Source organism: Geospiza fortis, unplaced genomic scaffold (genome assembly GCF_000277835.1).
Source record: "Geospiza fortis unplaced genomic scaffold, GeoFor_1.0 scaffold16, whole genome shotgun sequence".
In the NCBI taxonomy this organism is placed as follows: domain Eukaryota; kingdom Metazoa; phylum Chordata; class Aves; order Passeriformes; family Thraupidae; genus Geospiza; species Geospiza fortis.
The window spans coordinates 16805151-16829510 of record NW_005054302.1 but is presented as its reverse complement, the minus strand read 5'-3'; the positions used below and the strand labels follow the sequence as shown (position 1 = coordinate 16829510).

General features: G+C 42.5%; 1 protein-coding gene across 1 annotated transcript in view; it reads right to left on the bottom strand.

The window, feature by feature from the left end:
• Positions 1-21304, bottom strand: part of NARS2 (asparaginyl-tRNA synthetase 2, mitochondrial) — a 45592-nt gene extending 24288 nt beyond the window's left edge. The window contains exons 1-5 of the mRNA XM_031065983.1: positions 21199-21304; positions 20704-20824; positions 19901-20041; positions 16641-16721; positions 8971-9071 (exon numbers count right to left, since the gene is read on the bottom strand). Coding sequence (XP_030921843.1) covers positions 8971-9071; positions 16641-16721; positions 19901-20041; positions 20704-20763 — 383 coding nt within the window. The 5' untranslated portion in view covers positions 20764-20824; positions 21199-21304. The remainder of the gene's footprint in view (positions 1-8970; positions 9072-16640; positions 16722-19900; positions 20042-20703; positions 20825-21198) is intronic.
• Positions 21305-24360: the final 3056 nt, after the last annotated feature.

Below are 24360 nucleotides of genomic sequence, written 5' to 3'. Positions count from 1 at the left end.
GGAAAGGAAAAACCCCCCCCCCCCCCCCCTTCACCTTTATTTCACACACTACTAAAACAGTCTCCAGAAGCAGCCACCTTTGGGAGTTCTCTGCCATGCAGAATGAAAGCTCATTTTGTTTGAGTTCATTGACATTTCATTACAGAGGAAGTGAGAGGAACCAATAGAGAAGTAATAAGTATCCATACCCAAAGCTGCTTCAAATCATTCTTTTAATTAAACTCATGCAATGTTTGTAGGCCTCAGCGTCTCTGCCTTACTGGCAACTTTTATGGTGCAATCCAAATAGAATTAATTGTGCTGATGGTTCCCAAGCCAGGAATGGATTGTGCTGCTTTTCTGAGCCAGGACTCCATGCTGCTACTGAGGTAATAAAGACTTATTTGTGCTGTCGAACCAAGGGCATATAACTCTGAACAAGGCTATTAATCAAGAAGATGCAATCCCTGCACAGTCAGCTTACAACCAATGCCAAGGTCACACCACACAGTAGTGACACAGCTGGCGGCAGAAGCTGGTTCCTGTGACTCAGGGCTAAGCATTAAACCACACCAGTACACACAGGGAGCAAAGATGTTTCTCAAAACTTCATCACCCCAGTGATTTCTACTGTAAGCCATAAAAATACACTACCAACATGGCAAAGGGGGAAGAATTCATTTTCACGGTGCCTGTCACCCCAAAATACAACACATGCCTATGTAAACAAAAATACATTGATTACTCTGGCAAGATCTGCAGAGATGGGTTAGGCTGAACAGTGACTTGTGCCAAACCTCATCTTTGGCCATGCTAAATGAATACAGCATGTAATCCTTCAACACAGTGCGCTCCCCTGAACCATAATCCACCAACCCCTCCCTGCCATACACATACCAAAATCTAGATTGCAAGAAAATCTAGAAACAATAACTTCTAACCCAAACACAAAAGAACACACGATGTCAGCAGAGAAGGAGAAACCCTCAGCAAGATAACGCTGAAGCCCAGGAGTTTATCTACCCATTGTCCTTTTTCTTAGGAAGGGAAGTTAATAAAGTAAGCTGTCTGATTTAATTCCACTCTGTCCTGGGATGACCATATTCATTTTGAGCATGGAGGACCTGCCTGTTCCACCGAAATAAGCAGGTGACTTTGCTCAGCTGCCAGGATGCACCAGTTAGCTGCAGTGCTTGACCTGAACATGAATGGGATTGTTCAGATATGCTGAAATTTGTATTTTGAAAGATGCTCTGGCCCTGTGCACAAAACCACATAAACAGGCAACCATTCAAAATATCAGCCCAATGTTCCCTGGGTCTAGTTTTTGGAGAAGCTGGAAGCCCAGAGCTCCTAATGATGATAGCGAGGTACAGATGCCCAGCAGTGGGGACAAGAGGCAGAATATTTTAAATCCTTGCACTAAGTAGACTGTGTTAAAAAATACTTGTCAGAGTTGGACAGAAATATCTGGGTTTTAATCTCAGTGCAAAAATAATGCTCCCATGACTGTTGTCTGGTGGTTTGTATTCTGCCCAATGAAAATATACATTTCTGTTGAAAATGCAGCAGAAGGGGTTGAATTTTACCCTGAAAAATGAGTTTTTAAAGACTCCTCACAGGCCATTTCTGCTTTCCCTCGGGGGAAATGCAGATGAGAAAAGCTACATCTTGACAAAGACTTTTGTAGCAGTATGTGAGGCTCAGGCCTGGGCAGCTGAGCTGGTGTGCTGAGTGCTGAGGTTTTGGCTCATGCTGCGATGAGATGGGACTGTACTTCCTTTTGTAAGCAGCCAAAAATAAATACATAAATTAAAAAAAAAAGAAAGCTGTCTAAGTTCCCAGACAGGGACTAGGAAGTGCCAACTTCCCCCTACAGCCAGTCGAGTGAAGCAATGCAGCAGCTTCTCTCACTGCAACTTCCAAAGGGCAGGGATCCATGATGCCCGTGAGGCTGCATGTGCACAGCATCCTCCTGCCACGCTCCAGGACCTGCTCTCCCCTTGCCACAGCCTCTGCTCCAGCTTCACGGGCACAAAACAGAAGATGGGACAAGGATCCTTCCCAGGTCATCCCCTTCTGCTTGAATACAATCCAGGCACACTCGAGTAATTAACAACAAAGTGACCCATATACCCTAATTATCTGGTGAAGCATCCAGAAGTTTGTTTATTAGACCTCTCAGCAGAGCTAGACACTGGATTGTTAGTCTACAGATGGTAGGAGAACACAGGAAAACTGAGACAAAGGACATTAAGAGTTACTCAGAGCCATACAAGACATCTACTCCAGGCTCAAAGACCTCATCAGCCTGGGTCCTCCACCCTTCTATGCAAGTGTTGTACTTCATCGTCAGTGGAGTCTTGATCTGTCCTAGTTTTGATATTATTGTTTCTAATTAAAGTCAATAAAATGACCGATTAGCAATGAAAACTCAAGCTGGGTTGATGAAAGCCACCAGAGTAGTTGAGGATTTATTCAAATAATCATTTCCCGTTCTCTAGCTAACAGAGATATTCTACAAAGGAGCGATACAAGATGTTATAAAGATTTAAATAAAACAGGTAGCTAAAATGTTTTCAAACTTAATCATCCCATTGACTCCTACCCTAAGGCATTAAAATACATTACCAACATGTTGGGAGGGAACAACTGGGTTAAATCTTTTTCCTTTCACAGTGGAAAAAATCCATGTTCTATAAAAATTGCATTATAACAGACAGGAAGAGGATAATTGATTTTAATTTTTTTTCATTTTTCAGATGAACATTGGTTTTATGAATTCTGCAAGTATCAATCACAACACAATAAAGCATCAGTGGGTGCATTACTGAACAAAGGGAGTCGTAGTTCAGGCCACAAAGTTTGTGTGTAACTATTTAAAACCTCCAAAGCCTCAAATTCTACAGTAACTAAACAAAGTAAGCAACTGTATCAAAAAAATTACTAAAATCCATATAAAATGTAACATGTTACAGCTGACTTCAACTTGTATCTATATTCTATTCTACTTTAGTACAATGGCAGCAAATCGAAGAACTTCAGGGCATGTGCTAATGGATTTGTGCATCTATTTCAAGGAAAGCTGTGGGAGAAAATAGGGATGAAGTTCTCTGACTTCACATCTCAGCCTGGAGCCATCTCCTGAGGCATAGAGACTCCTTGAGAAGCAGGAGCTGCAGCCTGGACACAAGGCAGGCTCATGCTCTTGTAGGGTATTAAGTTTGCCACGGTGTTGTTTTGCCACTGATGGTGAGCTGAGCTGCCTACAGGCTTCTTGCCTGCCTCAGTCACAAAGTAAAATAAGTTTCCAGGAGTCACCACAAACGTGGCTACTATGGCAGAGGAACATGTGGGCAGAGGGTTGTGACAGCCAGTACTGTCACTCACAAAGCCACAGCTTCTTGAACCCCTGCAGCTCTCACAGCATTGCCCAGGCACACAGATGCAGTGGAGCTGCAAGGCCCCCCACACACGTGGATGCTGGGTTCTCCTGCCACAGACCCTAGAGCACCTACCACTGACTGGAACAGGGATGATCAGGTATTCAGAGAAGGAAAAGGGACTATGCACTGGATTCAAGACACATACTGTTTCAACTTAGCTTACTTGTAAAATGAGGGCCAAGAATTTCAGCTGAGGACACCTTTCACCAGATAAACATAAAACTGTCTCCTCTCTTGCTCCCTGCACTTGATTTTTAGAGCAAGGACATAACACAAAGAGCACATAGTCCAAGACTGCAGGGATTGCATTCAGCCCCGCATGTGAGGATCCCAGAACATGGGTGAACTGCAGCTACCCTCAGCACACACTCACTCATGCTTGCAAGCAGATTACCCGCTAACCCTCCCCAAAACGTAGAGAAGAAAAGGATATCCATGTGAACTGTAAAGCTCCAACTAGCCAAGCAACTCTAGACTCACTGTTGTACCTACAGAGTTCATGTATTTGGCCTCCCAGTAATACAAAGTCATTAACAATCACTGCAGCAGTCATGAACCAGACTGAAGTATGCAGTAATTGATTAAAACCAGACATGTCACGGTTGCTTTTTATAGATCCAATTAAGTGTCAGCCTAATTAATGGAAGTTAGTGCACTAATTATAAGAGTCTGCATTATGACTCAGACTCAAACAAATGTTGTGCAAGAAATGTCAGAAATTTTTTTTCAGACATCCAAGATAAATAATTACACTTATTTTTGTTACTTCTTAGCAACAGGAATGTTATACAACTGGACATCATTCCTGCAGCTGCATTCAGAAGAATTTAAAATTGTACAGTGTAGAGCAAATATTTGTTTAAAGACAATGTAATCTGTGTCATCATCAGCAAGTCATTTTGGAATCAAATTTTAAGAGCGTGTGTTGCCAGACTGCTGAGAATGAAGCCTCTTTTATGGAAGGCAGCCTCAAACATATCTCTTTTGAGCTCTCCAGTGTTTTCTTGAACATCAAAATGACAGCTCTCTCTCATTCTCCATGCTTTGAAAAACACTGAAGTACTGGCATTTTAAAAGTGAAATCAGTGTGATTTTAGTACCTTCTGCAAACAACAGGAAATTCACTCAGTTTAGCTCTCTATAAACTCAGGCAGACACAGCCAAAATAGTCTGGATGACTGAAATGCTTTTTAGATTCTCTCTGCAACCTGCAAAACCAGTTGTAGGACTGCAGAGAACATCTGGATTAGGCAGAAGAGCAGCAGAATAGATGATGGTTTAGCAATCAAGGGGATGTGCTTGAGGAGAGAGGGATTAATCATGCTGCATCTAAACCAAGCTTGATAAGTAGATGTTAGCAGGCAGAAGTCTGTATGAAAGGCTGAGATTTTAAGTTAGCAGGAAAAAATAAGTCCTGGGGATGTTGAACTGAAATTGAGCTAGAGAGATAATTCACCAAGATGGTATTGTGCCTGAAATAGGTGGGGAGGACAATGAGAACAAAGGCAAGCAAAAAACTTAGAGGAAGAAAATTACTTGGGCTGGAAGAGACCTCAGGAGGTCAATGGTTCAGTCTTCTGTTCAAAGCAGGGTCAGCAAGAAGGCCAGACCAGCTCAAGGCTCCACCTAGCTGCGTTTCTGATGATGAGCACACAGTTTCTCTCAATCTTGTTCAATGCTCGACTGATTTCTCCATTATTTTCCCCACTATGTCCACTGAGAACTTCATGTTTCTCAACTTATCCCCACTGCTTCTTGTCCTCCTGTCATTCACCACTGCGAAGAGTGGGTCTGTCTTTGGAGAAACTCCTTGCAGATCCTAACAGGCTGCTATAAGGTTGCCTCTCAGCCTTTTACCCATTTGCAGGGAACTTCAACACAATGTGAAATGAACAAGAGAGGAGAAACCTAGTGAGGGCCTGACAAGAGAGAAAAGAAACAGGGCTAAGGAGGGCAAGGAATGATGAGATAACACATGCTGCCAATTAGGGAGGGGATAGCTCCCAGAAGTTTTAAGAAAAGCAATTTTATTTAAGCTCATGATGCAAAAGGCAGAACAGACAGGGCCTGGGATGAAGTGTGGCACAAGGGAAAAACACCGATGTTAAACCATTAACAAGAAGGGCTGAAAAGAGAGGAGCATGTACAGCCTGTGGGAAAGGAGAATTAAAAAAATAACTACTGCAGCCAGCAAGCTGTACTCCTTGACAACAAATGGCTTTGGCTGTCTCCAGTATGGTTCTGAATCATCTTCAGCTGTCACAGACCCTCCAGCCCAGTTCAGATCCCCAAGGGGGCCTTTGTCCTCACCAGAGGATTGGGGGGCAAGGAAATACCACATGGACTTCACAGCAAACCAGTGACATTTCAAACCAGATATGAGGACACAGACAGCCCTACACTTGTACCACACACACTGGCTACTGACTCATCGGAGACTGAGGAGACTGAAGGGGAGAGCTCTATTACTGAATAAAGACTTTTCTGGAGACCTTAAAAAGCCCATGGATTTACAGCAGCTGACAATGATTCAGACATGCTGAGCAGACAACCTAGCTGCCGTCACTGCTAAGATGAGGCACAATGAAATGAGAAGTTGTGCCAAGTAGGCCGTGTGTGTCACACTGAGAGACAAGATGAACTCCTCTGACCTTGCCTTCAGCAACAAGCACACACAGCACAGCAGACGGTCAATAAATGCAGGAACATCTCTCTCACCACTTTTCCTCAAAGAAAAAACTCATCAACTATAAATGGCTCATTGCTCTCTCCTGTGATCAGGAACAGCATCCCAAGCAACCCTGCCATGTAACAGAGCCCTGGACAACACACAAGCATGGGCATTCAGGTCTGCAGATAAACTCTCTGCAAGGACACAGAAGATGTGATTCCAGACTCATCTGGTAAGTCGCCTCCATACCTCCCTTTCCAGCCTTTTGCAGCCACAGCTTGGAGGTTGCTCATGAGCTCTGTAAAGCTAAAAGCTAACCCCAAAATTACATGACTGCCTACTTGACCTTTTGCTCCCCTTCTACGTACACCTCTCCAAGGACAAATTCCTACCTGAAAAAAATTCCTATTCTCACACCTCTACTTTCTAATGGACTTCTGCAGGATCTATCTCTCTCCCAAGTCCTACAAGCCACAGGAGAATATGGGTCAAGACTGGATGGGGAAAATTCTCCTCAGCATTTCAATCTCAGTCTCCTCCCACAAATTCTCAGGAACAAAGTGTTCTCAAGAGCCTTAAGACTGCAACACTTAACATTATATCTAAGCTAAAGTAATTTTTGAAGACTAGATAATTTTATAGATGTGAAGAATTTAGTCTGGCTAAAACAAAGGGTAAATTTCATGGAATCAAATCCAAAACAGATAAATCTTTACTGTTTTACCTGATTTGTTTATTGGGAAGACCAGAATATTTTCATTTTGGAGGTGAAAACTCACTTTTGGCTACTCTAAGACTAAGCGTGAAAGCGTCAAGTCTGTCAAAGAGAGAGTTCTCTTTTATAATGGGTTTGGTCTTAATCTACACTGAATTTTCCCAATAAATTAACGAAATTAGTACATTGAGTAGCTGGCATGAAATCAGCACAACAACCCTCATCTGAAGGCACATTTTTCTGAGCAGTTGCAATGTGGGTTCTCCTCAGACATGGTACTTCAGCCAAACCACTGCTGGGCAGCTGGACTGCTGACAGAGCCGGTCAGAGACCAGATCTCAGGCAGGTAGCACTGCAGTTGTTTGCCAGGTACCAAGGGGGCTCATAATGAACTTATGGGGACTTTAAAAACACTTTTAAAGTGATCAGTTACTGTGGAGCGGAAACCTTCTGAAAACGGGAGGGATAAAATCCTACCTTTGGAAAATGTGAACTTTAAAGATTGGGCTTTTCATCTGGGAGTTCTGACCTGTATTTCTAATACTGTTTGTTGTCCATGCCTCAATATACAATGTTGAGAATCAGTGCTGGAGTTTTTTTATGTAATCACTGTAGCACAGATTATTGGCTGCTGATAAACAGCTGCAGTGAAACTGTTCAAAGGGCAATTTTTGCATACAAATCAAAACATATAAATTTTTTCAGAAATCTCTTTTCTGCCTGGTTTGCTCTCCCTGAGAGACATTGTCTCTTCTCAGACCAGCTCAATGTCTGCAATATGCTGAAACACTCAAGCTAGACATTCTTGATAGACAGGGTGTTTCTCATGTGGTGCCCTGCCTGCTGTGGCCAAAGTACAAGTCACTTGGCAGCAGATATTAGCTGTGTCATCTCAGATATTAGCTGGGGCAAGTTAATGAGGAAGAGGTTTGTTTAATTGAAGGGGGAGAGATTTTGGTCCCTGGAAAATGGGATGGCATGAGTTTGTATGTGTTAGACTTAATTGACTGTCATGCATTGTGACCTTTACTGAAAGATGTAATTCCACAATTCAAGTAAGTCCAAAGAAAGAATGTGGATTCTAATGATCAACCTAAAATACAATCTCACTCTATTACATCAGGCTGTACCCCTTAAATAGTACACAGCCTCCTCTAAGATAAAGCTAAACTCAGCAGATTACTTGTCTGGTAAATACTTTTTCCATTGATATCACTCAGATGCACCTTGCTCTCTAAGGATGGATAAATAAAAAAATCAATGCTCTTCAGCATGCAGTACATTACAGCTTCATGTTCCTATTTTACAGTAGTGTGTTGTTCTTACAGACATTTTGAATAAATCTAGGGCCATCTAAATTTAGATGTGTATATTCATAATGAAGCATAGCTGTTCTGGGAACCTGCTCCTTTTATTTTTACTTTATTTAAGTACACTGAGCTTTTGAGGCCTGCAGCTCAAGTGGTATTGAATCCCTTCAATCTTCAAAAATAAATGAAGCCCTTCTAGATGCAAAAGCACTGCACAGATACATCACACAGCATTAACTCTCCAGATGCTGAGAGTCCCTCCAGAGCATAGAATCATTGAATGGTTCAGGAAGTGACCCCAAAGACAATGTTGTTGTAACTCCCTGGCCACGGGCAGGGACATCTTCCACTACCCCAGGTTGCTCAGAGCCTCACTCAACCTGGCCGTGAACACATCCAGGGACAGGGCATGCATCCCTGGATGGGGTCAAGTTTCTCTGATAAATGTGTGCCAGTGCCCCATCGCCCTCAGGTAAAGAATTGCTTCCTAATATCTAATTCAAACCTTTCCTCTTTCAATCTGAAGCCATCCCCCCTTGCCCTGTAACTCCATGCCCTTGTCCAAAGCCTCTCCTCAGTTCTCTTGTAGCCCCTTAAGTACTGGAAGGGGCTCTAAGGTCTCCCTGGAGCCTTCTCTTCTCCAAGCTGAACAATCCCAGCTCGCTCAGCCTGTGTCCACATAAGAGGTGCTCCAGCTCTCTCTCTAGGCTGGCCTCTCAGCACCCATCATCCAGCCACTGCCACTCAATCCATTTCTGGCAGATAACCATGGCAGATACCTGATGGATACCAAAATTACCAGCTGGGAATATCCCACAGACAAAGACAAAAACTTCTAATTTTGCTCACCCTGCCATAACTTCCAAATGGAGCTGGCCAGAAACTGTCAGGAAGGCAGGCACATTGAAGAAATGGCTCTTTTCCACAGACTCCTTTTCCTCTCTTGATGTCTGTAACAATGAGGAACAAGTCAGACCATTGGTGTTTAAATAAAAAGCACAGCATGCGGCTTATTTTCCCTCTTTTCAAAGCATCAATTTTCACTTTCCTACCAAGATGAACAGAGAGGAGGAAGAGAAGAATCTCTATCATTTGTAGTTTGAAGCCTCATACAGCATAGCCTTCAAAATTCAATTTCAAGCCTGATGAGAAAATGGAGGAGTGTTTTCTGTGTCAGCCCCACTGACTTTCAGAAAAAACTTTAAACACAGTGTTATTTTCTTTTCACAGGGAAATGAATTTGTTTCCACTGGAAAAAGACAAACAGAAATTTAAAAAAAGCAATGCAATATCCTCTTAAGATTTGTTATTAAGTCTTCAAAAATATCTCAACTGAAACAATATTAATTTGGAGACATCACAGCTTACAAATTACATAGGCAGTGAAAAATAAACTATGTTTCATTTCAGCTTTTGCATGCTTTTTTTCAGGTCATCAGATATTTTACGCATAAAAACCTACAAGTAATAGAAAATTTAACAAGTTCAGTGTTCCATTATGAAAAATCTCCAAAGAAAAAAAAGTCCCAAGAGACAATAGGCACAGATTTTAAAAAATACACACAAAAATTCATCTGAAAACAAAAATAACCTTTAATATTTACTGTGGGTGTCAAGTACTAGAACAGGTTGTCCAGAGAGGCTGTAAAGTCTCCATCTGGGGAGATATAAAAAACTCAGCAGCAGAGTACTGGACAACTTGCTCCAGCTGACCCTGTTTGAGCACAGGGAGATGAATTAGATGATCTCTAGAGGTCACAACTCAGTGACTTTTAAAGAAACATGAAGATAAATGATACTGTGTTTCAACATCTTGTATATTTCAATGTCATCCCTAAACTTTGGAGGAGCCAAAGGTTCAGGAGAAAAACAACGAAATTTCAAAGCTAATCTGAGGTCTGGCTGAGCTACATTCACTTCCAAACAAAGACTTTCATCTGAAATAAGTTTGAAATACCCAAGGTGTAGCTCCTAGGAGTCATGCTAAGTGTTGCTAGTTCAGCTAAGTATGCCACTGCCTCCAGCCACCCCACTCCCCAACTTGCTTTGTCACAGGGAGCCTTGTTCTCCAGCCTTTGATAGCCTACAACCTGCCATTTTTCTCTTATGAGCTTGAAGATGTTGCTTTTGTTCTCAAAAAGCTCTGCTGCTCATCACAAAGATAAAACAGTGACTTCCAAAAACCTCAGATCACAAGGCAGTTTTATCTCTTCACAGCATCACACTGAAGAAAAGAGCAAGCTTGCCTTGTTCCACAGAGAACAATGAAAATATGACAATTTGTGGCTCTAACCCCAGGACTGCTTCCTTTGTTTCAGAGGTTTTGTGGTTTTAAGAAACCAAACACCAAACTCTGAGGATGCAGTAGCAGGTCCCTACTGTTTTCATCAAATAAACCCAGAGCATTTGCTCAAAAACAATAAGGATATTAATAAACATCAAACATTCACATACTGCAGCCCCAGAACCATGGCCAGAACACTAAAGAGAAGAGCCATGGTTTCTGGCTTCTCTTTTCCTGCAAGCTTAGTTCAGACATTCCTTGTTTCACCAGTGAAAGATTCCTGAAGCCTCTCTCCCACCCTGTAGGATGCAACTTCTAAACAATGAGAAAGACAAACTAGAAGCAAGAAAAGAACAAGAAGTCAGCCACAAAATCTCAGTGCTTCCCCCCAGATCCACAAACAGGATACAACAGTCTCCAGGAGCTGAGGCCTGGTTTATTTATAATGACTTTGTGTAATTTTTCATTCTCCAAATCAGATGTGATCTCAGAGGGACATAAGGAAAGAGAAACACAGTAAGTGACTAGACAAAGTGAGACAATCTACTACTCAACTGGGCTCCTGAAAACCTGCAGCCTGTTTGAGAGGTCACTGAGAGATCCCAAGATGTTTGTCTGCATTGTGAGCAGCTCCTGAACGGTTTCTGACAGAAGGCGAAGAGTAAACACAGCAATATTTAGATTAAATATGTTACTGCCCCACCACCATCTGATCACCTCCCCTCTCCACAGCTGCCCACTTGCTCTCTCTCATCCTAAGGCACAATACTCAATACAATGGTACAACACAGCTCATGCAGAAAAGTTTTCTATGCAGGAAAAATTAAATGCCTTCCTTTTTGTTCAGAAGGGACACCTTCAGCATGGGGAGATTCCAAAATTAGCAGCTGCACATTTCACAGGTACAAACATCAGCTAATCCACTGGAGGTGATTCCTCCCTTTACACATTTGAGCACAGGCCAATATTCCCAAGTGCCTGTGCCCCAGATTCATGCTCAGCCTTTTAGATCAAGACGGCTTCTTTATTATATGAAACCACAGCTACTGGTACAAGATAAACAAATGCTAGGGGACACTATCCCTTTACTGCTGACACTGAGTGAGACTGGTTTTCATGTCCCTGACCAGCAAAATGAAGCAACAACACTGTGGTGCTTTTACTTCAATTAGATGTATGCTTCGCACAATTCCCAACCCCAAAACACGGACTTTATAAAAGATTAGGAGGTGAATTATGGGTTTCCTTTCAAGCTCTTTCCATCCCAGAGTCGAAAAGTACCCAAATTACAATGAGGGAAAAGGGAGAGAGAATCTGTATGAAACATCTTGGTGTCTCAGAGTAAATGTGCTATAAACATGCTAGTATTTGACGTCAACTTCAAAGGCTTTTTATTCTCATTCTAAATACAAGAACAACTGGATTTAGTACCTGTTTTGTTCTCCATCTCCTCAAATGTCTAATGATTTAATTTAAAATTATTCCCTTTGATGTCAGTCTTGTATTAACTTCTCCTTGAGGCAATTAGCTTCAGGAGAGTACAAACTGTTTGATTCTGTCTTACACTCTATGCAAGCCAAAAGCATGAAGGGATCAGAGAAGACTTGAAAAGCTCACAGAAATCATTGCTGTAGCTCTAGCCTAGGCCCACACAACCATGCTGCTGCAGCTTCCCAGAAACACAGCTTTAATCCAGATTTGCCCTCTCTGACACCCCATCATAAACATGATTGGATTTTCCTTTTTAGACAACCCCTGCAAAATTCCTAACTTCTAAGAAGTCCTCCTTGCAATTCCAGTCCTAATTCTGACCAGCTGGACTTGCACTGAGCAACAGCAGCTGGTTCTGCTGAGACACACATCTCATAAATATGTACTGGAATGCATAACATCTCATAAATACGGACTGGACAGGCAGATATGAATCAGGTAGAAATGAGGAGAAACTGGGAGAGCTAGAACATGAAAAAGGCAGCTGTCCCTCAGCTCAGGTCCAGCTTACCCTGATCCCTACTGAGTACTTCTCTGAAGCACCAGTCTCTCAGGCACTGGCTGCCTCCCACGCCATCACACATCTCTAAAAGGGAAAACACCCCACAGACACTAATACTGTTGTGTTTAATTGTGATCCTCCCCAGCAGATCCCAGCTTTCTTTGGTGCTGACAAGGATATTTTTCAGTAGTACCAAAGGATGGTAGGAGTAAGTTTCTGCATCTTCAGCAGCAGGTACATATTGCTGGTGACACAGCTGGCACAGCACCAAACTTGCACCGTCAAGAACCTAAAAACTTTGACATTGACTTGTGTGAGCGAGGGGCAAAAAACCCTCAAAAACCCAACAACCTCCAGATGCATTTTAGAGAAGAACTATATCTGGACAGTTCTTCAGGCTTACATCCTTTCAAGCAATGAAATGGCCTGATCCAGACCCTGGGTTCAGCCAGGTGCCATGCGGTGTGCATGGGAAGAGACAAGCCTCACACAGAGCACATTTTACCTCTGACAGGGAGAGTGCAGCACTCCTTACACATAGAGAGTGGTCCCAGGAAGGAATATGGCCACAGGCAATAAAAACTACATGTGAGATCTACTTTAAGGAGCTGTGAACGCATGATATAGCTGTTATGCTTTGGAACTCACTGCATACTGAGTTCCCTTAAAAGGCTGCAGCTGGGCAGCGGGGAAAGTGGCTGTGGAGACCCACACTGAACCAGCTGGAGTGTCCTGGGTCAGACAGGCTCTTACAGAGCACTGAGAAGCTTCCACCTTCTCCACATCAGCTGAAAGCAGCCATTCAAAGAAAATTTTCCAGGCAGCAAAGTGGAAAAGAGAGCAAGAGACTCAGAAAACAAGGAGTCTTCAACACTGCAGACAGAGTGGGAGGCTACTGAAAATAGCAGGGAACAGACATGCAGTTGGGTCACAAGGACAAAAGTATGGCAAATTTCTTAGGATGCAGCCACAGAATGGGACTGGGTAAAGTTTCTTGCAACATAAAAAGCTGCTAAGAATTCTAGACTTCAGAAGAAATAAGAGAGTAAAATAAGCAAAAAAAAAAAGGCAAGGAAAGAATCTGTGCTGAGGTGTAGGTGCTAAAACTGCTGGTATAGGGGAATTATTTTCAGATTAAAATAGAAAAAGGGCTATCTGCCCCTGCTGATCTGCATTCTCCCTATTTCAAGAATTACCTCATTCTGCTTTGGATGATACTAAAACACTGCTTTCAACAGTCAAAGGTCTTCTAGTATTTTCAATATATTTACTTTATAGAAAGAAGCACAAACAAGACGCTTCCTCCCCTACATGCTCCCACTACAGGAAGACACTGTCAACAGTGCAGAAAGCCACAAGATGGTGTTGCTGATGTGAGTTAGGTTCTGCCTAGTAGTCTTCACACTTCTGGCAGTTTCTCCTCAAACCTATACTTTTCAGGTGGAGAAGTTTCCTCTGGAGTTGTTAGCCATCTTGTGACTTATTTATTCTTTAAAATGTCCTCTGCTTACTGCACTCTTTTCACCATTACAGTACTTAATTTTAAAAACATTTAGTTGATTTGCCCAGCAGAGAGGGAATATGGATTCCCCCCCATCCCAAGTCCTAATATGAGAGCATCCCAACCAAAGCTATGTACAGACTCATCAGTACATCCAAAACCAAACAAAGATAATGAGGAAGCTGAACATATAAACAAACACAACTCCTACAGGATTAAGAGTTTTGGGAATCAAAGACCACATTTCAAAAAGCCTTTTCATTCTAACTTCAGATACATTTTTCCCCATTTCTTCAACTCACATGTAAAAACATATTCGTACTCTCTTCACTTTCCATCATTTCAAAAGAATGCACAGGCCTGAGCAGCCATCAGATATTAGTCAGAGGATTGAAATTGTGCTAGTAAGAGAAAACAGCTATTTAAAGGCAATAGTACACAGTGGGTACAAAAGCAGCCTCTACTTGGGTCCTAAAGGCTATTCAACAAAAGTCTTCAACTTACTCCACCTGCAGCAGATCAGCTAAACTGATGAGACTATTAATTCTATACACTGCCCAAGGGAGCTAAAAAAGAAAAAAGAAACAAACTCAAAAGGCAGAAAAACCCCAACCTGTTAACAGCAGATGTATTGCAACTACTACAAGTTCAGGAGTAATAGGACACCAATTCTGGTTGCAGCTAGAAGATAGGTCTTAAAACTTAAGGAACAGGAATTAAATATTTTTTGAAACTGAAGAATCTAATTTGAAGGTTGTTTTCATCAACTCCCATCACCAGAAATCTTAGCTCCTTCTCAAATATAAGTGGAAAATGAATTTATAGTCTCCCTTGTCCTGTTCAAACAGTGAATTAAAGGCTAGTTTAAAAAGTGACTGAATACAGCAGACAAGAATGTCTTGATAGTTGGTTTGGTTAAAAGCACATGAAGATTTTGGGCTTTGCTGCAAACACCATACCCTTATTATTATGTCTGACACCCTTCTGTGACTCCTATTTTGTGTCTGACAGCATCACATACATGGCCCAAGGCAGGCTCAATCTTCCCCATGTTTTCACTGTCAAAAAACAGCGTCACTGCTCCAGTGGAGTGACATGACCCCAGCAGGATAGCAGGCAGCCTTAGAATTCTGCTAGCCAGGACCAGTTGTGAATAGGGCTTTGCAGAAACAAAACTAAGTCCTAAATTAAGCCAGACAGTGAAGCTGTAATCAAAGAAAAAACAGGAAATCAGGGAGAACTCCCCTCCTCCCAGCAGCAAGTGGGTTTGTGAATTCCTTCCTTTATGGCACAGGCCACTTAATGGGGTCTGACTTGGCACTCAGTGCACACCTTTCAAGCACAGCTGTAGTTACATTTCTCCAAGACAGGTACTATTTGCACCACAGCAATCCCACTGGAGAGGAGTAAAATATCCACCTTGAACCATGCATTTAGAGAAGATGCAGTTTACACAAGTTTTAGGCTCACAGTTTAGCACCTCAATCAACATTTGCATCAGGGCTGCTGTCACTACCAGCCACCTACGCTGTAGTCCTGCAGCCTCTACAGCTTTCAAGTGGATACAATTTGTCCCGAAGACGCAATACACTGTACAGCTGCAAACTGCATAATGTTTCCATCATTAAGTGTCACTTGTTTTCACGTCTTAATTTGCATGCAACAGCCTGGAGTGAACCTTGGGTAGCATTAAGGCATCTCAATTAAATAGGAACAATTTAGTTTAGCTAATCAACCCTATTGTCCCAGCAAGCAAAAAGCTGAGCCACATGTACTGGTCTGGATGGGAATCACTGGTAGCACAGGTTAGACCTTGAGATCCTGGAGAACAAGTAGACAGAAGCTTTTTTTTGTCACGAGGCGCTGCAGAGTGGAAGACACAATCCCACAGCAAGTAACTGCTACCTCAACAATTTTTCTTTCGCTTACAGATGAATCACCAGCAAAGCTGGAGCCAATACGCGTAAGAGGCAATGGATGCTGTTGTCTGAGACAGAAGACTGAATTTCAGATACAGAAGTATAAAAGGCAGTGGGATTCTGTATGATTAATGAGTGTGGGGTCAGGAATCATGAGAAATCTGTGGGGGAGATCTTAGTGGTTATGGCTGTGTTTCAGTTTCACAGGAGGTTCTGACCCATGATGTGAAGTACTCTTATAACAATAGACTGTGGCAGTAATTTGGTGGTCATGGGGAGGCTTGACAATATTGGGGGAGAATTCCAACATACATCAGGAGTAGCTTGTAGGGAGGAACCTGTATGTACACGCTGGTGAAAAGGAGTTTCAGATATTGCTGACCTTTTTTTTAAGGATTATCTCATGATTAATTATATTCTTTGTTTCAAAGCTAAGAAATCCTTGAGTGTAGTAGTCTGTCCTGAATGGCCCATCCCATCTCTTGGGCTCTTATGATCACATCATTCTGTTTACTAAGATGTTCCACCTCCCTCTGTTATTCTTTGTAAATTTTTCCACAGCACCAGGAATAGAACAACCTCATCAGTACAAAAGGTGCTGATTAAAGCACAAAATAGCAATAAAATAAAAGATAATGTATCTGTTTAACTGTCTAAATTATTAGTTCAAACAAAGGATTGCTATATTAAAAAAATCACAGAAGTACATAAAAGGGTTTATGAAGATAAATATTTCCTCTAACCTTTAATAAGTCAAGAATTGCTTTGGAAAAAAAAAAAAAACCCAAACCAAACTAAAACAAACAATGTAACCCAACTTACCTCAATTTGAAAGAGTTCCCCAGCACCTTCACAGTCATTGGATGTAATTATGGGGGTATGAATATGCACATATCCATTATCCTGGAACAGATAGAACAGCAAAGTTAACAGCTGTCATCCTGAAGGATGACATCAACCAGCACACATAACTAGGCCATTAGCCCCCAGCCAGGACAGCACATGGAGTCTTTTGGGCAGCTTCTGGGACAGATGACAAACTAAATGCTACCATGATTTACACATCAGTGTTTACTACCTGTGTATTTTCGTCCAGGTTTCAAAACCAAAAGAGATTTATGTCATTACTAAGAGTTTTTTTGCAATGGCCTGTTTCCATACCATTCCCCTTTCTTCTCACTTCCTCCAGCATTTTTATAGTTTTGGGCAGTTTCAATCAAATTCACCCCTAAGACCTCAACACTTTGTTTCTTTCAGCTTTTTGGAAGGCAGCAGTAGGCAAAGGACACTCTTTGTGTGCTGCATTAAGAGAAGTGATCAAATGTGCTGGATGACAAAAATCACATACTGAATGAAAGAGCCCTTAAAAACACCCGACCACCAATACAGTGTCAGTCCTACCTTGCATCTTCTAAGATACTGAAGTCAAGCTGATTTTAAGAGACAGGGTATACCCTGGCTTGGTAATAGTTCATAAATCCAGCAGAGGCCTCTGAAACCAGTAAGGCTGAATGAAGAGAGCCCCTGTTCTCTGGATTTCTCTCCAGTGCAGCCATAGGCTTTTAAAACACATGCAACCCAATATTTAGTGGATGGATACATCTTAGCTTCACAGCTTTTACCAGAATTCAGTCAGTCACATGAGAGGTCCTGGTCCTTATCACCAGCTTGTTAAGGGACTAGGAAGACAGTAGTATTTACTGCCCACTCTGAGAACCAAACTAAAATTAATTTGGAACAAAAACCTCATATGGACATGCAATGTATTTTGTGGGAGTACAGTAACACAACCAAGAGGGAGCAAAGTCCCTGCAGTCAGCTCTAGGCTACCTTGGTTACAGGTGCAAAGACCTTGGCTCCTCACTGGGATCCAGTTACTGCACAGAAGGAAGTCTTGGATCCAGAGCTACTTGCTTTGCCTGGAGAAGGAAGTTTCAGTCTACCAGTACAAAATGCAGGCCTCTGACATAGTTCCCTGCATATTCAGAGCCCTGCTGGTTACATGGCCTCCCACCACTACATGAGATGTTTGAAAATGCCTAAATTCCTCAGTGGTAGCAGTTGCTGTAAAGAAGCGCACTTCACATAGAAGATCCCTTACATGCTTTGGAAAGTAATGCAAACTGCACAGATCTGAAATAAGAGAATCCCCATAAAACCTCTTGGATAATTCCCCTTATAAAAGCTTCTAAAATAATTCAAGTTGCATTACTGGCTCTCACAAACCTGGAACTTAATGTACAGAATGGAATTTGCCATTCACAATGCAACTATCTTACTGTGCCTAGGAACAATGTTCCTATCCCACATGGACCACAATTCTCAGAAGATTTAAAAAGGACATTTTAGCTTTCAACATCCAAACCAAAGGCACTTGGCACTAGTCATTCATTCCTGGAAATGAACAGGCTAAAAAAGAGAGGTTTTTAAAGTTACAGAGAGTATTGATAATTTAGTGTATTCAAAGTGTATTCAAGTGTATCCACTTATTTTCTTCTGCCATTAAGCTCCTTACAGCTTTGCCCAGTGAAAATGGTCAATTATACTTTGTAGCTACAGTATGTTCTGACACTGTCAAGTTGGAAATTGCAATATTCTTGGGATGATGCAAGTGGCAATTTTAAGACTTCCTTCCATTAGAGACAGAATAAAACCACAGACATTCCTGGTGCTAGGAGAGTTCTCACACAAGCATTTGTAAATATCAGCTCTGGGACCAAATCTTGCTTATTCCTTTAAAAATAACTTTAGTGTAGCTGCTGCTGCTAAATTGATGATAGAGTCTATTTTTTAATACAGCTCTGCTCTTGAGCACTGTAAACAGGAAGGTATGTCAGAGCCTGAGCAGGAGTGGGTTTGGAGAAGCAAAGCCTGAATAAGGCGGTTTTGTACCTCGGCTGCCTGCGGTGTCCAGGTTTGGAAGCACAAAGCGTTGTAGGCAATGCCATCTAGTGGCTCGACACCGGCACAGCGATTCCCAACAGAGCTGGCTTCTGCCTTAGGAGCAGGCACTATCCTGAAACCAGCAGCTTTACCTGACAAAGGACCCCCTACCCCACTCCAACAAAACCCAAAAAACTCATTCAAACACCATGCAATTCCACACAGGCAGTTCGTAGAGCAAGTAAGCCTTCTTTGCCATTGCAGGCAACAAAGACCAGCAAACCTGGAACCAGAAATTCATCTCGACATTTCTAACCTGTTCCTTGGGCCACACTAATTTTTCATTTCATCAGTCAAGCTCTATGGCTACAGCATCTCTTGTGATCCTCAGTAATCCACTTAAATTAACAGGATTATGTCAGTTTTACTAATTATTATGTACGAATTTTGTCATCAGAATTATCTGAATGTGATTCTAGTCTATCTAAACCAGCTTAACTAAATCATGTTTATTTTCAGGAACAGCTTTACAGAAAGGCTCAGATGTGCTAGAGGACTTGCTACCTTTCTTTTTCTAGTCACACATGGTGTCTATGTGATATTTGTCATCAGAGCAAATTCACTGCTCCCCTGCCTGCAAAAAGCCTCTGCTGTGCCCACAGCTTAAGAGGGACACATTCAAAAAATACAGGTGGCTCCCACCCATCAGTTTCAAATGCATCCGACCAGGAGTCTCATAAGGTCAGCCAACAGCATCCACACAGACTTGTATTGCAGTAAGAGGCAAGAACTGAGAATAACATGAAGCTTTGAGTCAGTTTGTCTGTGTTCCTGCATCACAGATTTTTCCATGTGGGAGGAGGTTTCTGTCCAAGGACCATAAGGTCACTGCAGAGGATGGGTTAAACACAATCATATTATGTTGTGTTCCACAGACCACACACTTGCAGGCAATTATACTGCAATTCTGTGAAAGGGATAAATAACAGGAAATGGGTGGAAAGACACTGACAGGCCACAGATGCACTAACCTGGTCATAAGCAACAGTCTGGCCAAGGTGCAGCCAGGCTCTTTCTGGCCTGGAAAGAAAACCACTGTGTGCAAAATCCATGCCATGCTCCTTCCCTGCTAACCTGCTCCCATAGAGCCAGCCTGTGTGGAGTGTTCTACTTGAGAAGCTGGGTACAGAAGGGATTACCTGGAAGAAGGAGTGGATGCTGGCAGTGGCTTCACTGCGGATTCGCAGCAGGGCGCCCAGCGTGTTGTTCCTGCAGCGCAGGTGAGGGAACTGTCGGACGTACTCCAGTGGGTGCCTCTCCCTCATTTTCAGGGGAAATGACTGAAAACAACAAAGAAATCAAAGTAAGAGGATGAGAACTTGGGAGTCCATGCAGTTTTATGCTATTCATGGAATGCCATCTCTCCCTATTAAAAGTCAATTACTATTACAGAGCACAGAAGAACTAGATGCTTTTGCCTATCTTTTCTGCTTATTTTGTGTATCTTACAATGCATACAGCAGAGCAAGATTCATGAACACGAGAGGAAGTATTGGCATTCCAGAACACTCCATCTTTTGGATGTTGAGCCCCTCCAAAACCCAGCTGTTCACCTCACTGCTGCAACAGCAAGCTGGTTCTGAATGTGGCAGATATGGCTCTTCCAGCTGCACAATCTGGAGTGTCTTGCCAGTTCCACTGTTTCTCCAATTCACGGTAAGCCACCTGCACAGGTAAGCGCTTCAGGGTAGGACAAAGGCATACTTCCTAACTGTCAGCCTGTGCACATTTTCCATGGAGAAATGGCTCTGTCACAGAAATGAGCTTTCATGATGATCCAATGTTTCTCTTTTGATGCACCCTACAGACACTGCTGACAAATCAAAGTCTGCAGGACCACTCAGACTTAAAGAAAATACAGTTTCAAGCATGTTTTGTTCGATACTTGGACTTTCAAGAATTGATTTCTAGCAGTCCTACCCCTCCTGCTATAGTGACATACCCAAATATCACAAGGTCCCACCACATGAATGGCTTCAGCTTGCAGCTCCATGTTTTGCATCCTATGAGGACTTTTGACAAGCTTCCCTTGCACTTCCACTGCACTTCCAAAAGTCAGGTCTCTAAGAAACAAAGAAAAAACAACAGCTTAACTAGGTGCTGATACAACTACATTCAGAAGAGAGATTCCTGTTAATTTAAGTGGATTACTGAGGATCACAAGAGATGCTGTAGCCATAGAGCTTAACCGATGAAATGAAAAATTATTAAATGCAGAGGTGGGAATGTGAAGAGATCCACAAAGCTATAGAAGAATTTAGGACAAGGCAGGAATGTTGGACAAGCAGGGAGAACAGTGACAGGTTTTTATTAGAAGAGGCTCTTGGTGGAAACAAATGTGGTTGGCCAGTCCCTGGCACAGGGAAGGAGGCCTAAGCAGACCCCTCCAAGCACTGCTCAGCACATGTATTTCTCCAGTTATTTCAAATGGACCTACTTCTTTTCCAGGCTGGGATCAGCAACCACCTGGAGGCTTTCCAGAGAACTCCCATCATTTATGTGCAGGAACAAAACTTCCTTCTGGGATCGGACAGAGCGAACCCAGCCCTAGAGGTAAAAGAAAAAGAGATTGGTTATTTTTTGGCAGGAACGCTGTGTGCTCATGCTCTTCTTCCAGCTGAGCTGGACACACCACTTCAAGCCTACTTCAGCTTCTTACTGAAATCAAAGTAACTGTTTCTTTAGAGGCAAAAAAATGATGATAATAAAAAACAAAAAGAGAAAAAAAGTTAGTGTCAGTTTTTCTTTTGACTTCAAAGCAGAGAGAAACAAATCCTTAGGCAGAGACATCCTTCCAAGGCAGAGTCTCTTCCTGAGAACAGCAAGAATTATAAAGATGTACCTGCATCTTTGGGGAGCTGAGAATACAGAAAGCAATGAAGTGCTCTGAAGATGTAAAGTGTTTTGGCAAAGTACATATTCCTATCAGTGATGTCTCTTCCAAACTCTTCTTACTGAAACAGGAGAGACCAGTAATGCACTATTCTTCATTACAATACATGCAAGACCATTCTGATGGTTTTCAGTATCAGTTTTGTTGTTGTATCCTTGTAGTAAGGTGCCAGTGTTTCAAATCTTCCAATCTGTTCACTACTGGTTTATGTGCCCTAAAATGCTGGACTGCTAAAACAATGTTGCAGCCAATAGATTCACATGAAAAACTACCTATTCATGCAAAACAAAAATAAAAATTATTGCCTTGGATGTTTTTCCTTTCATCTCAAAAACCAAGACTGCTTCATTGAGCCCATGGGGAAAAAAAAAAGCTATTAAGAAAAAAAGTTTAGAAATACTTTGTTGAGTTTCATGAAAAGAATAAAACTAATGATGCCCCAATTCTTTGTAACAGCAAAACAGGAAAACTGACCATGTACAGTGCAGGCTAAATGTCTTAAATTGAGTTTTTTAATGACATATAGATTTTAATTACTTTTTTAATGGGAAACATTAAGTCAGTACCAAGGCAGCAAGCAATAGTAATAGCATGCAAAATGGAACTCCCATAGCTGCTCCTCAGCTCAGCAGAGCTGAGACAAAGCTGGCCTTCAAAGCAAAATTATCTGCTGGGGGCCTTGCAGATCAAATTCTAACAATATTGTAGAGAACAACTAAAACCAGTGCTGATTAAACAACCAAACTGCCTCTTTTCCAACCAGTTTCATCTTTTTCTTAACTGGAAAGGACCAAATAGTCCCAATGACTTCAGACTGAGCAAGTGCTTTAGAGATTTTTTACCACACAAACCAATGCAAATCCATCCACTTCTGTCACCCAAACAGAACAAACCAAGAATTAAACAGCACCAGAAGTAAAGTGTGTTACAGTCTTAAAAATTACTACTAGCACAGGAAAAGCACTGCACAGGCTTGTATAACACGCTTTTCCTACTCCATGTTAGAACTGTGGAAGATTTTAAAGACATGAATCTAGCGAGTCAGACAGGATAAACCACCCAAAGGAAGAACTAATGCAAGAAACAAGATCATCTGGGCATCCTCTTATTTGTATGGTGAAAGTAAAAGGTATTTCCAACAGTAACATGCCTGAAGCTGTTGTGCTTATCCTCTGTATTCCAGGAAATCCCCAGAACACACCACGTATGTTATATTGAATGCATGTTTAATGTATAATGCCCGGTATTTTTCCTCCCCACAAACACTCCTTAACAAAACACACCAAAAATGAACAAAGAAACATTCTCAAGGGCTTTTTTTGCCACTTCATCAAGCTGTTCTGGAATCTATTAAATAAGAGGAGGAGTCTTGCATCCTGCAATAGGAAGTAAAAGCATACCCACAGGCTTGTACTAGAGCAGCAGAGGCTGCAGCAGCAATGTTCTGACCACTTCACACCTTACCAGAATGAATGTACAATAAAAGTGACAATCCTGACTGTAACAACTAGACTGCACATTCCAACAACCTGGCCATTATAAGGTTGGATTTAAACCAGACCAGATTCCTAGCCCATTTTAACACAAAACCCCCACATTTTGGTAGCAAAGCGGAAGAGCAAAACAGCAAGGGTCTGGAGGACAGGGAAGGCGGAAGAATTACAGTATTGCAAACTTTAGCATCAGTTTATTCTAGCTTGCATTATTCATCAAAATTATTACATTCAAAAAGAACCAACACTGGATGAGCTTCTTCTTACCCTATTAGGCTTCACCTACATGTGAGCAGCAATACCAGCGTGCTACAAACTGGTTTTTGGGTTAGTAGAATCACAGAAAGGTTTGAATTGGAAGGCAAATTAAAGGTTATCCAGTTCTAACCGCTCTGCCATGGGCAGGGACACCTTCCAGTAGACCAGGTTGCCCCAAGCCCCATCCTGGCCTTGAACACTTCCAGAGATGGGGCAAGCTACATCTTCTCTAGGCAGTGAGAAATGTCTCACCCTCGTCACAGTGAGAAATTTCTTATAAATCTAAATGTATCCTCTTTCAGTTTTGCTTAAAACTGTTACCAAGTACCCCAGTCCTTTTCATATTCTGACAACTGCACAGCTCTGCATGGAAGCAGGGACTCTATGTGTGCAACCACTGCTCTGCCGGCTGCAAACATCACAAAACAGGGGAATCCTGTGCCAAGGAAGATCCTATGCCAAGGAAAAGTGCCCCGAAGCTAAAATGCCCATTAATTCCAGGCCATCTTGGTTCACAAGAGGAGCCAAATACAAGCGTCAGTGGAAGTGTTACCGATGGTTCTACTGACACTGCTCTAAACCTGGGCGTAGGTGGCACAAGACCTGAGAAAAAGCTTTAAGCACAGCAGCACACCGGCAATGGCTCGCTCTCCGGAACAGATAAATCTAACGTGGCGGAGAGCACGTTTAGTACAACCCATCACGGTGACAACGCTGCTCCCCACACGCCGAGCGACCCCAAGGCTTCGCTGGCCGCGACAGCAGCGAACCGAGCACGCACGGCGGGAGAACGCACACACGGAGCGGCTCGGCACGGCGGCACAGCAGATGCGGGAACTCAGCAAAACGCTCTGCAGGGCTCCCGCTTCCCTCACTGAAGCACGGGCGTGGGCCGTGCCCCTCCAGGCCCTCCCCTCCGCTCGGGCTCCGGGCCGAGTGCCCCGGGCACACACCT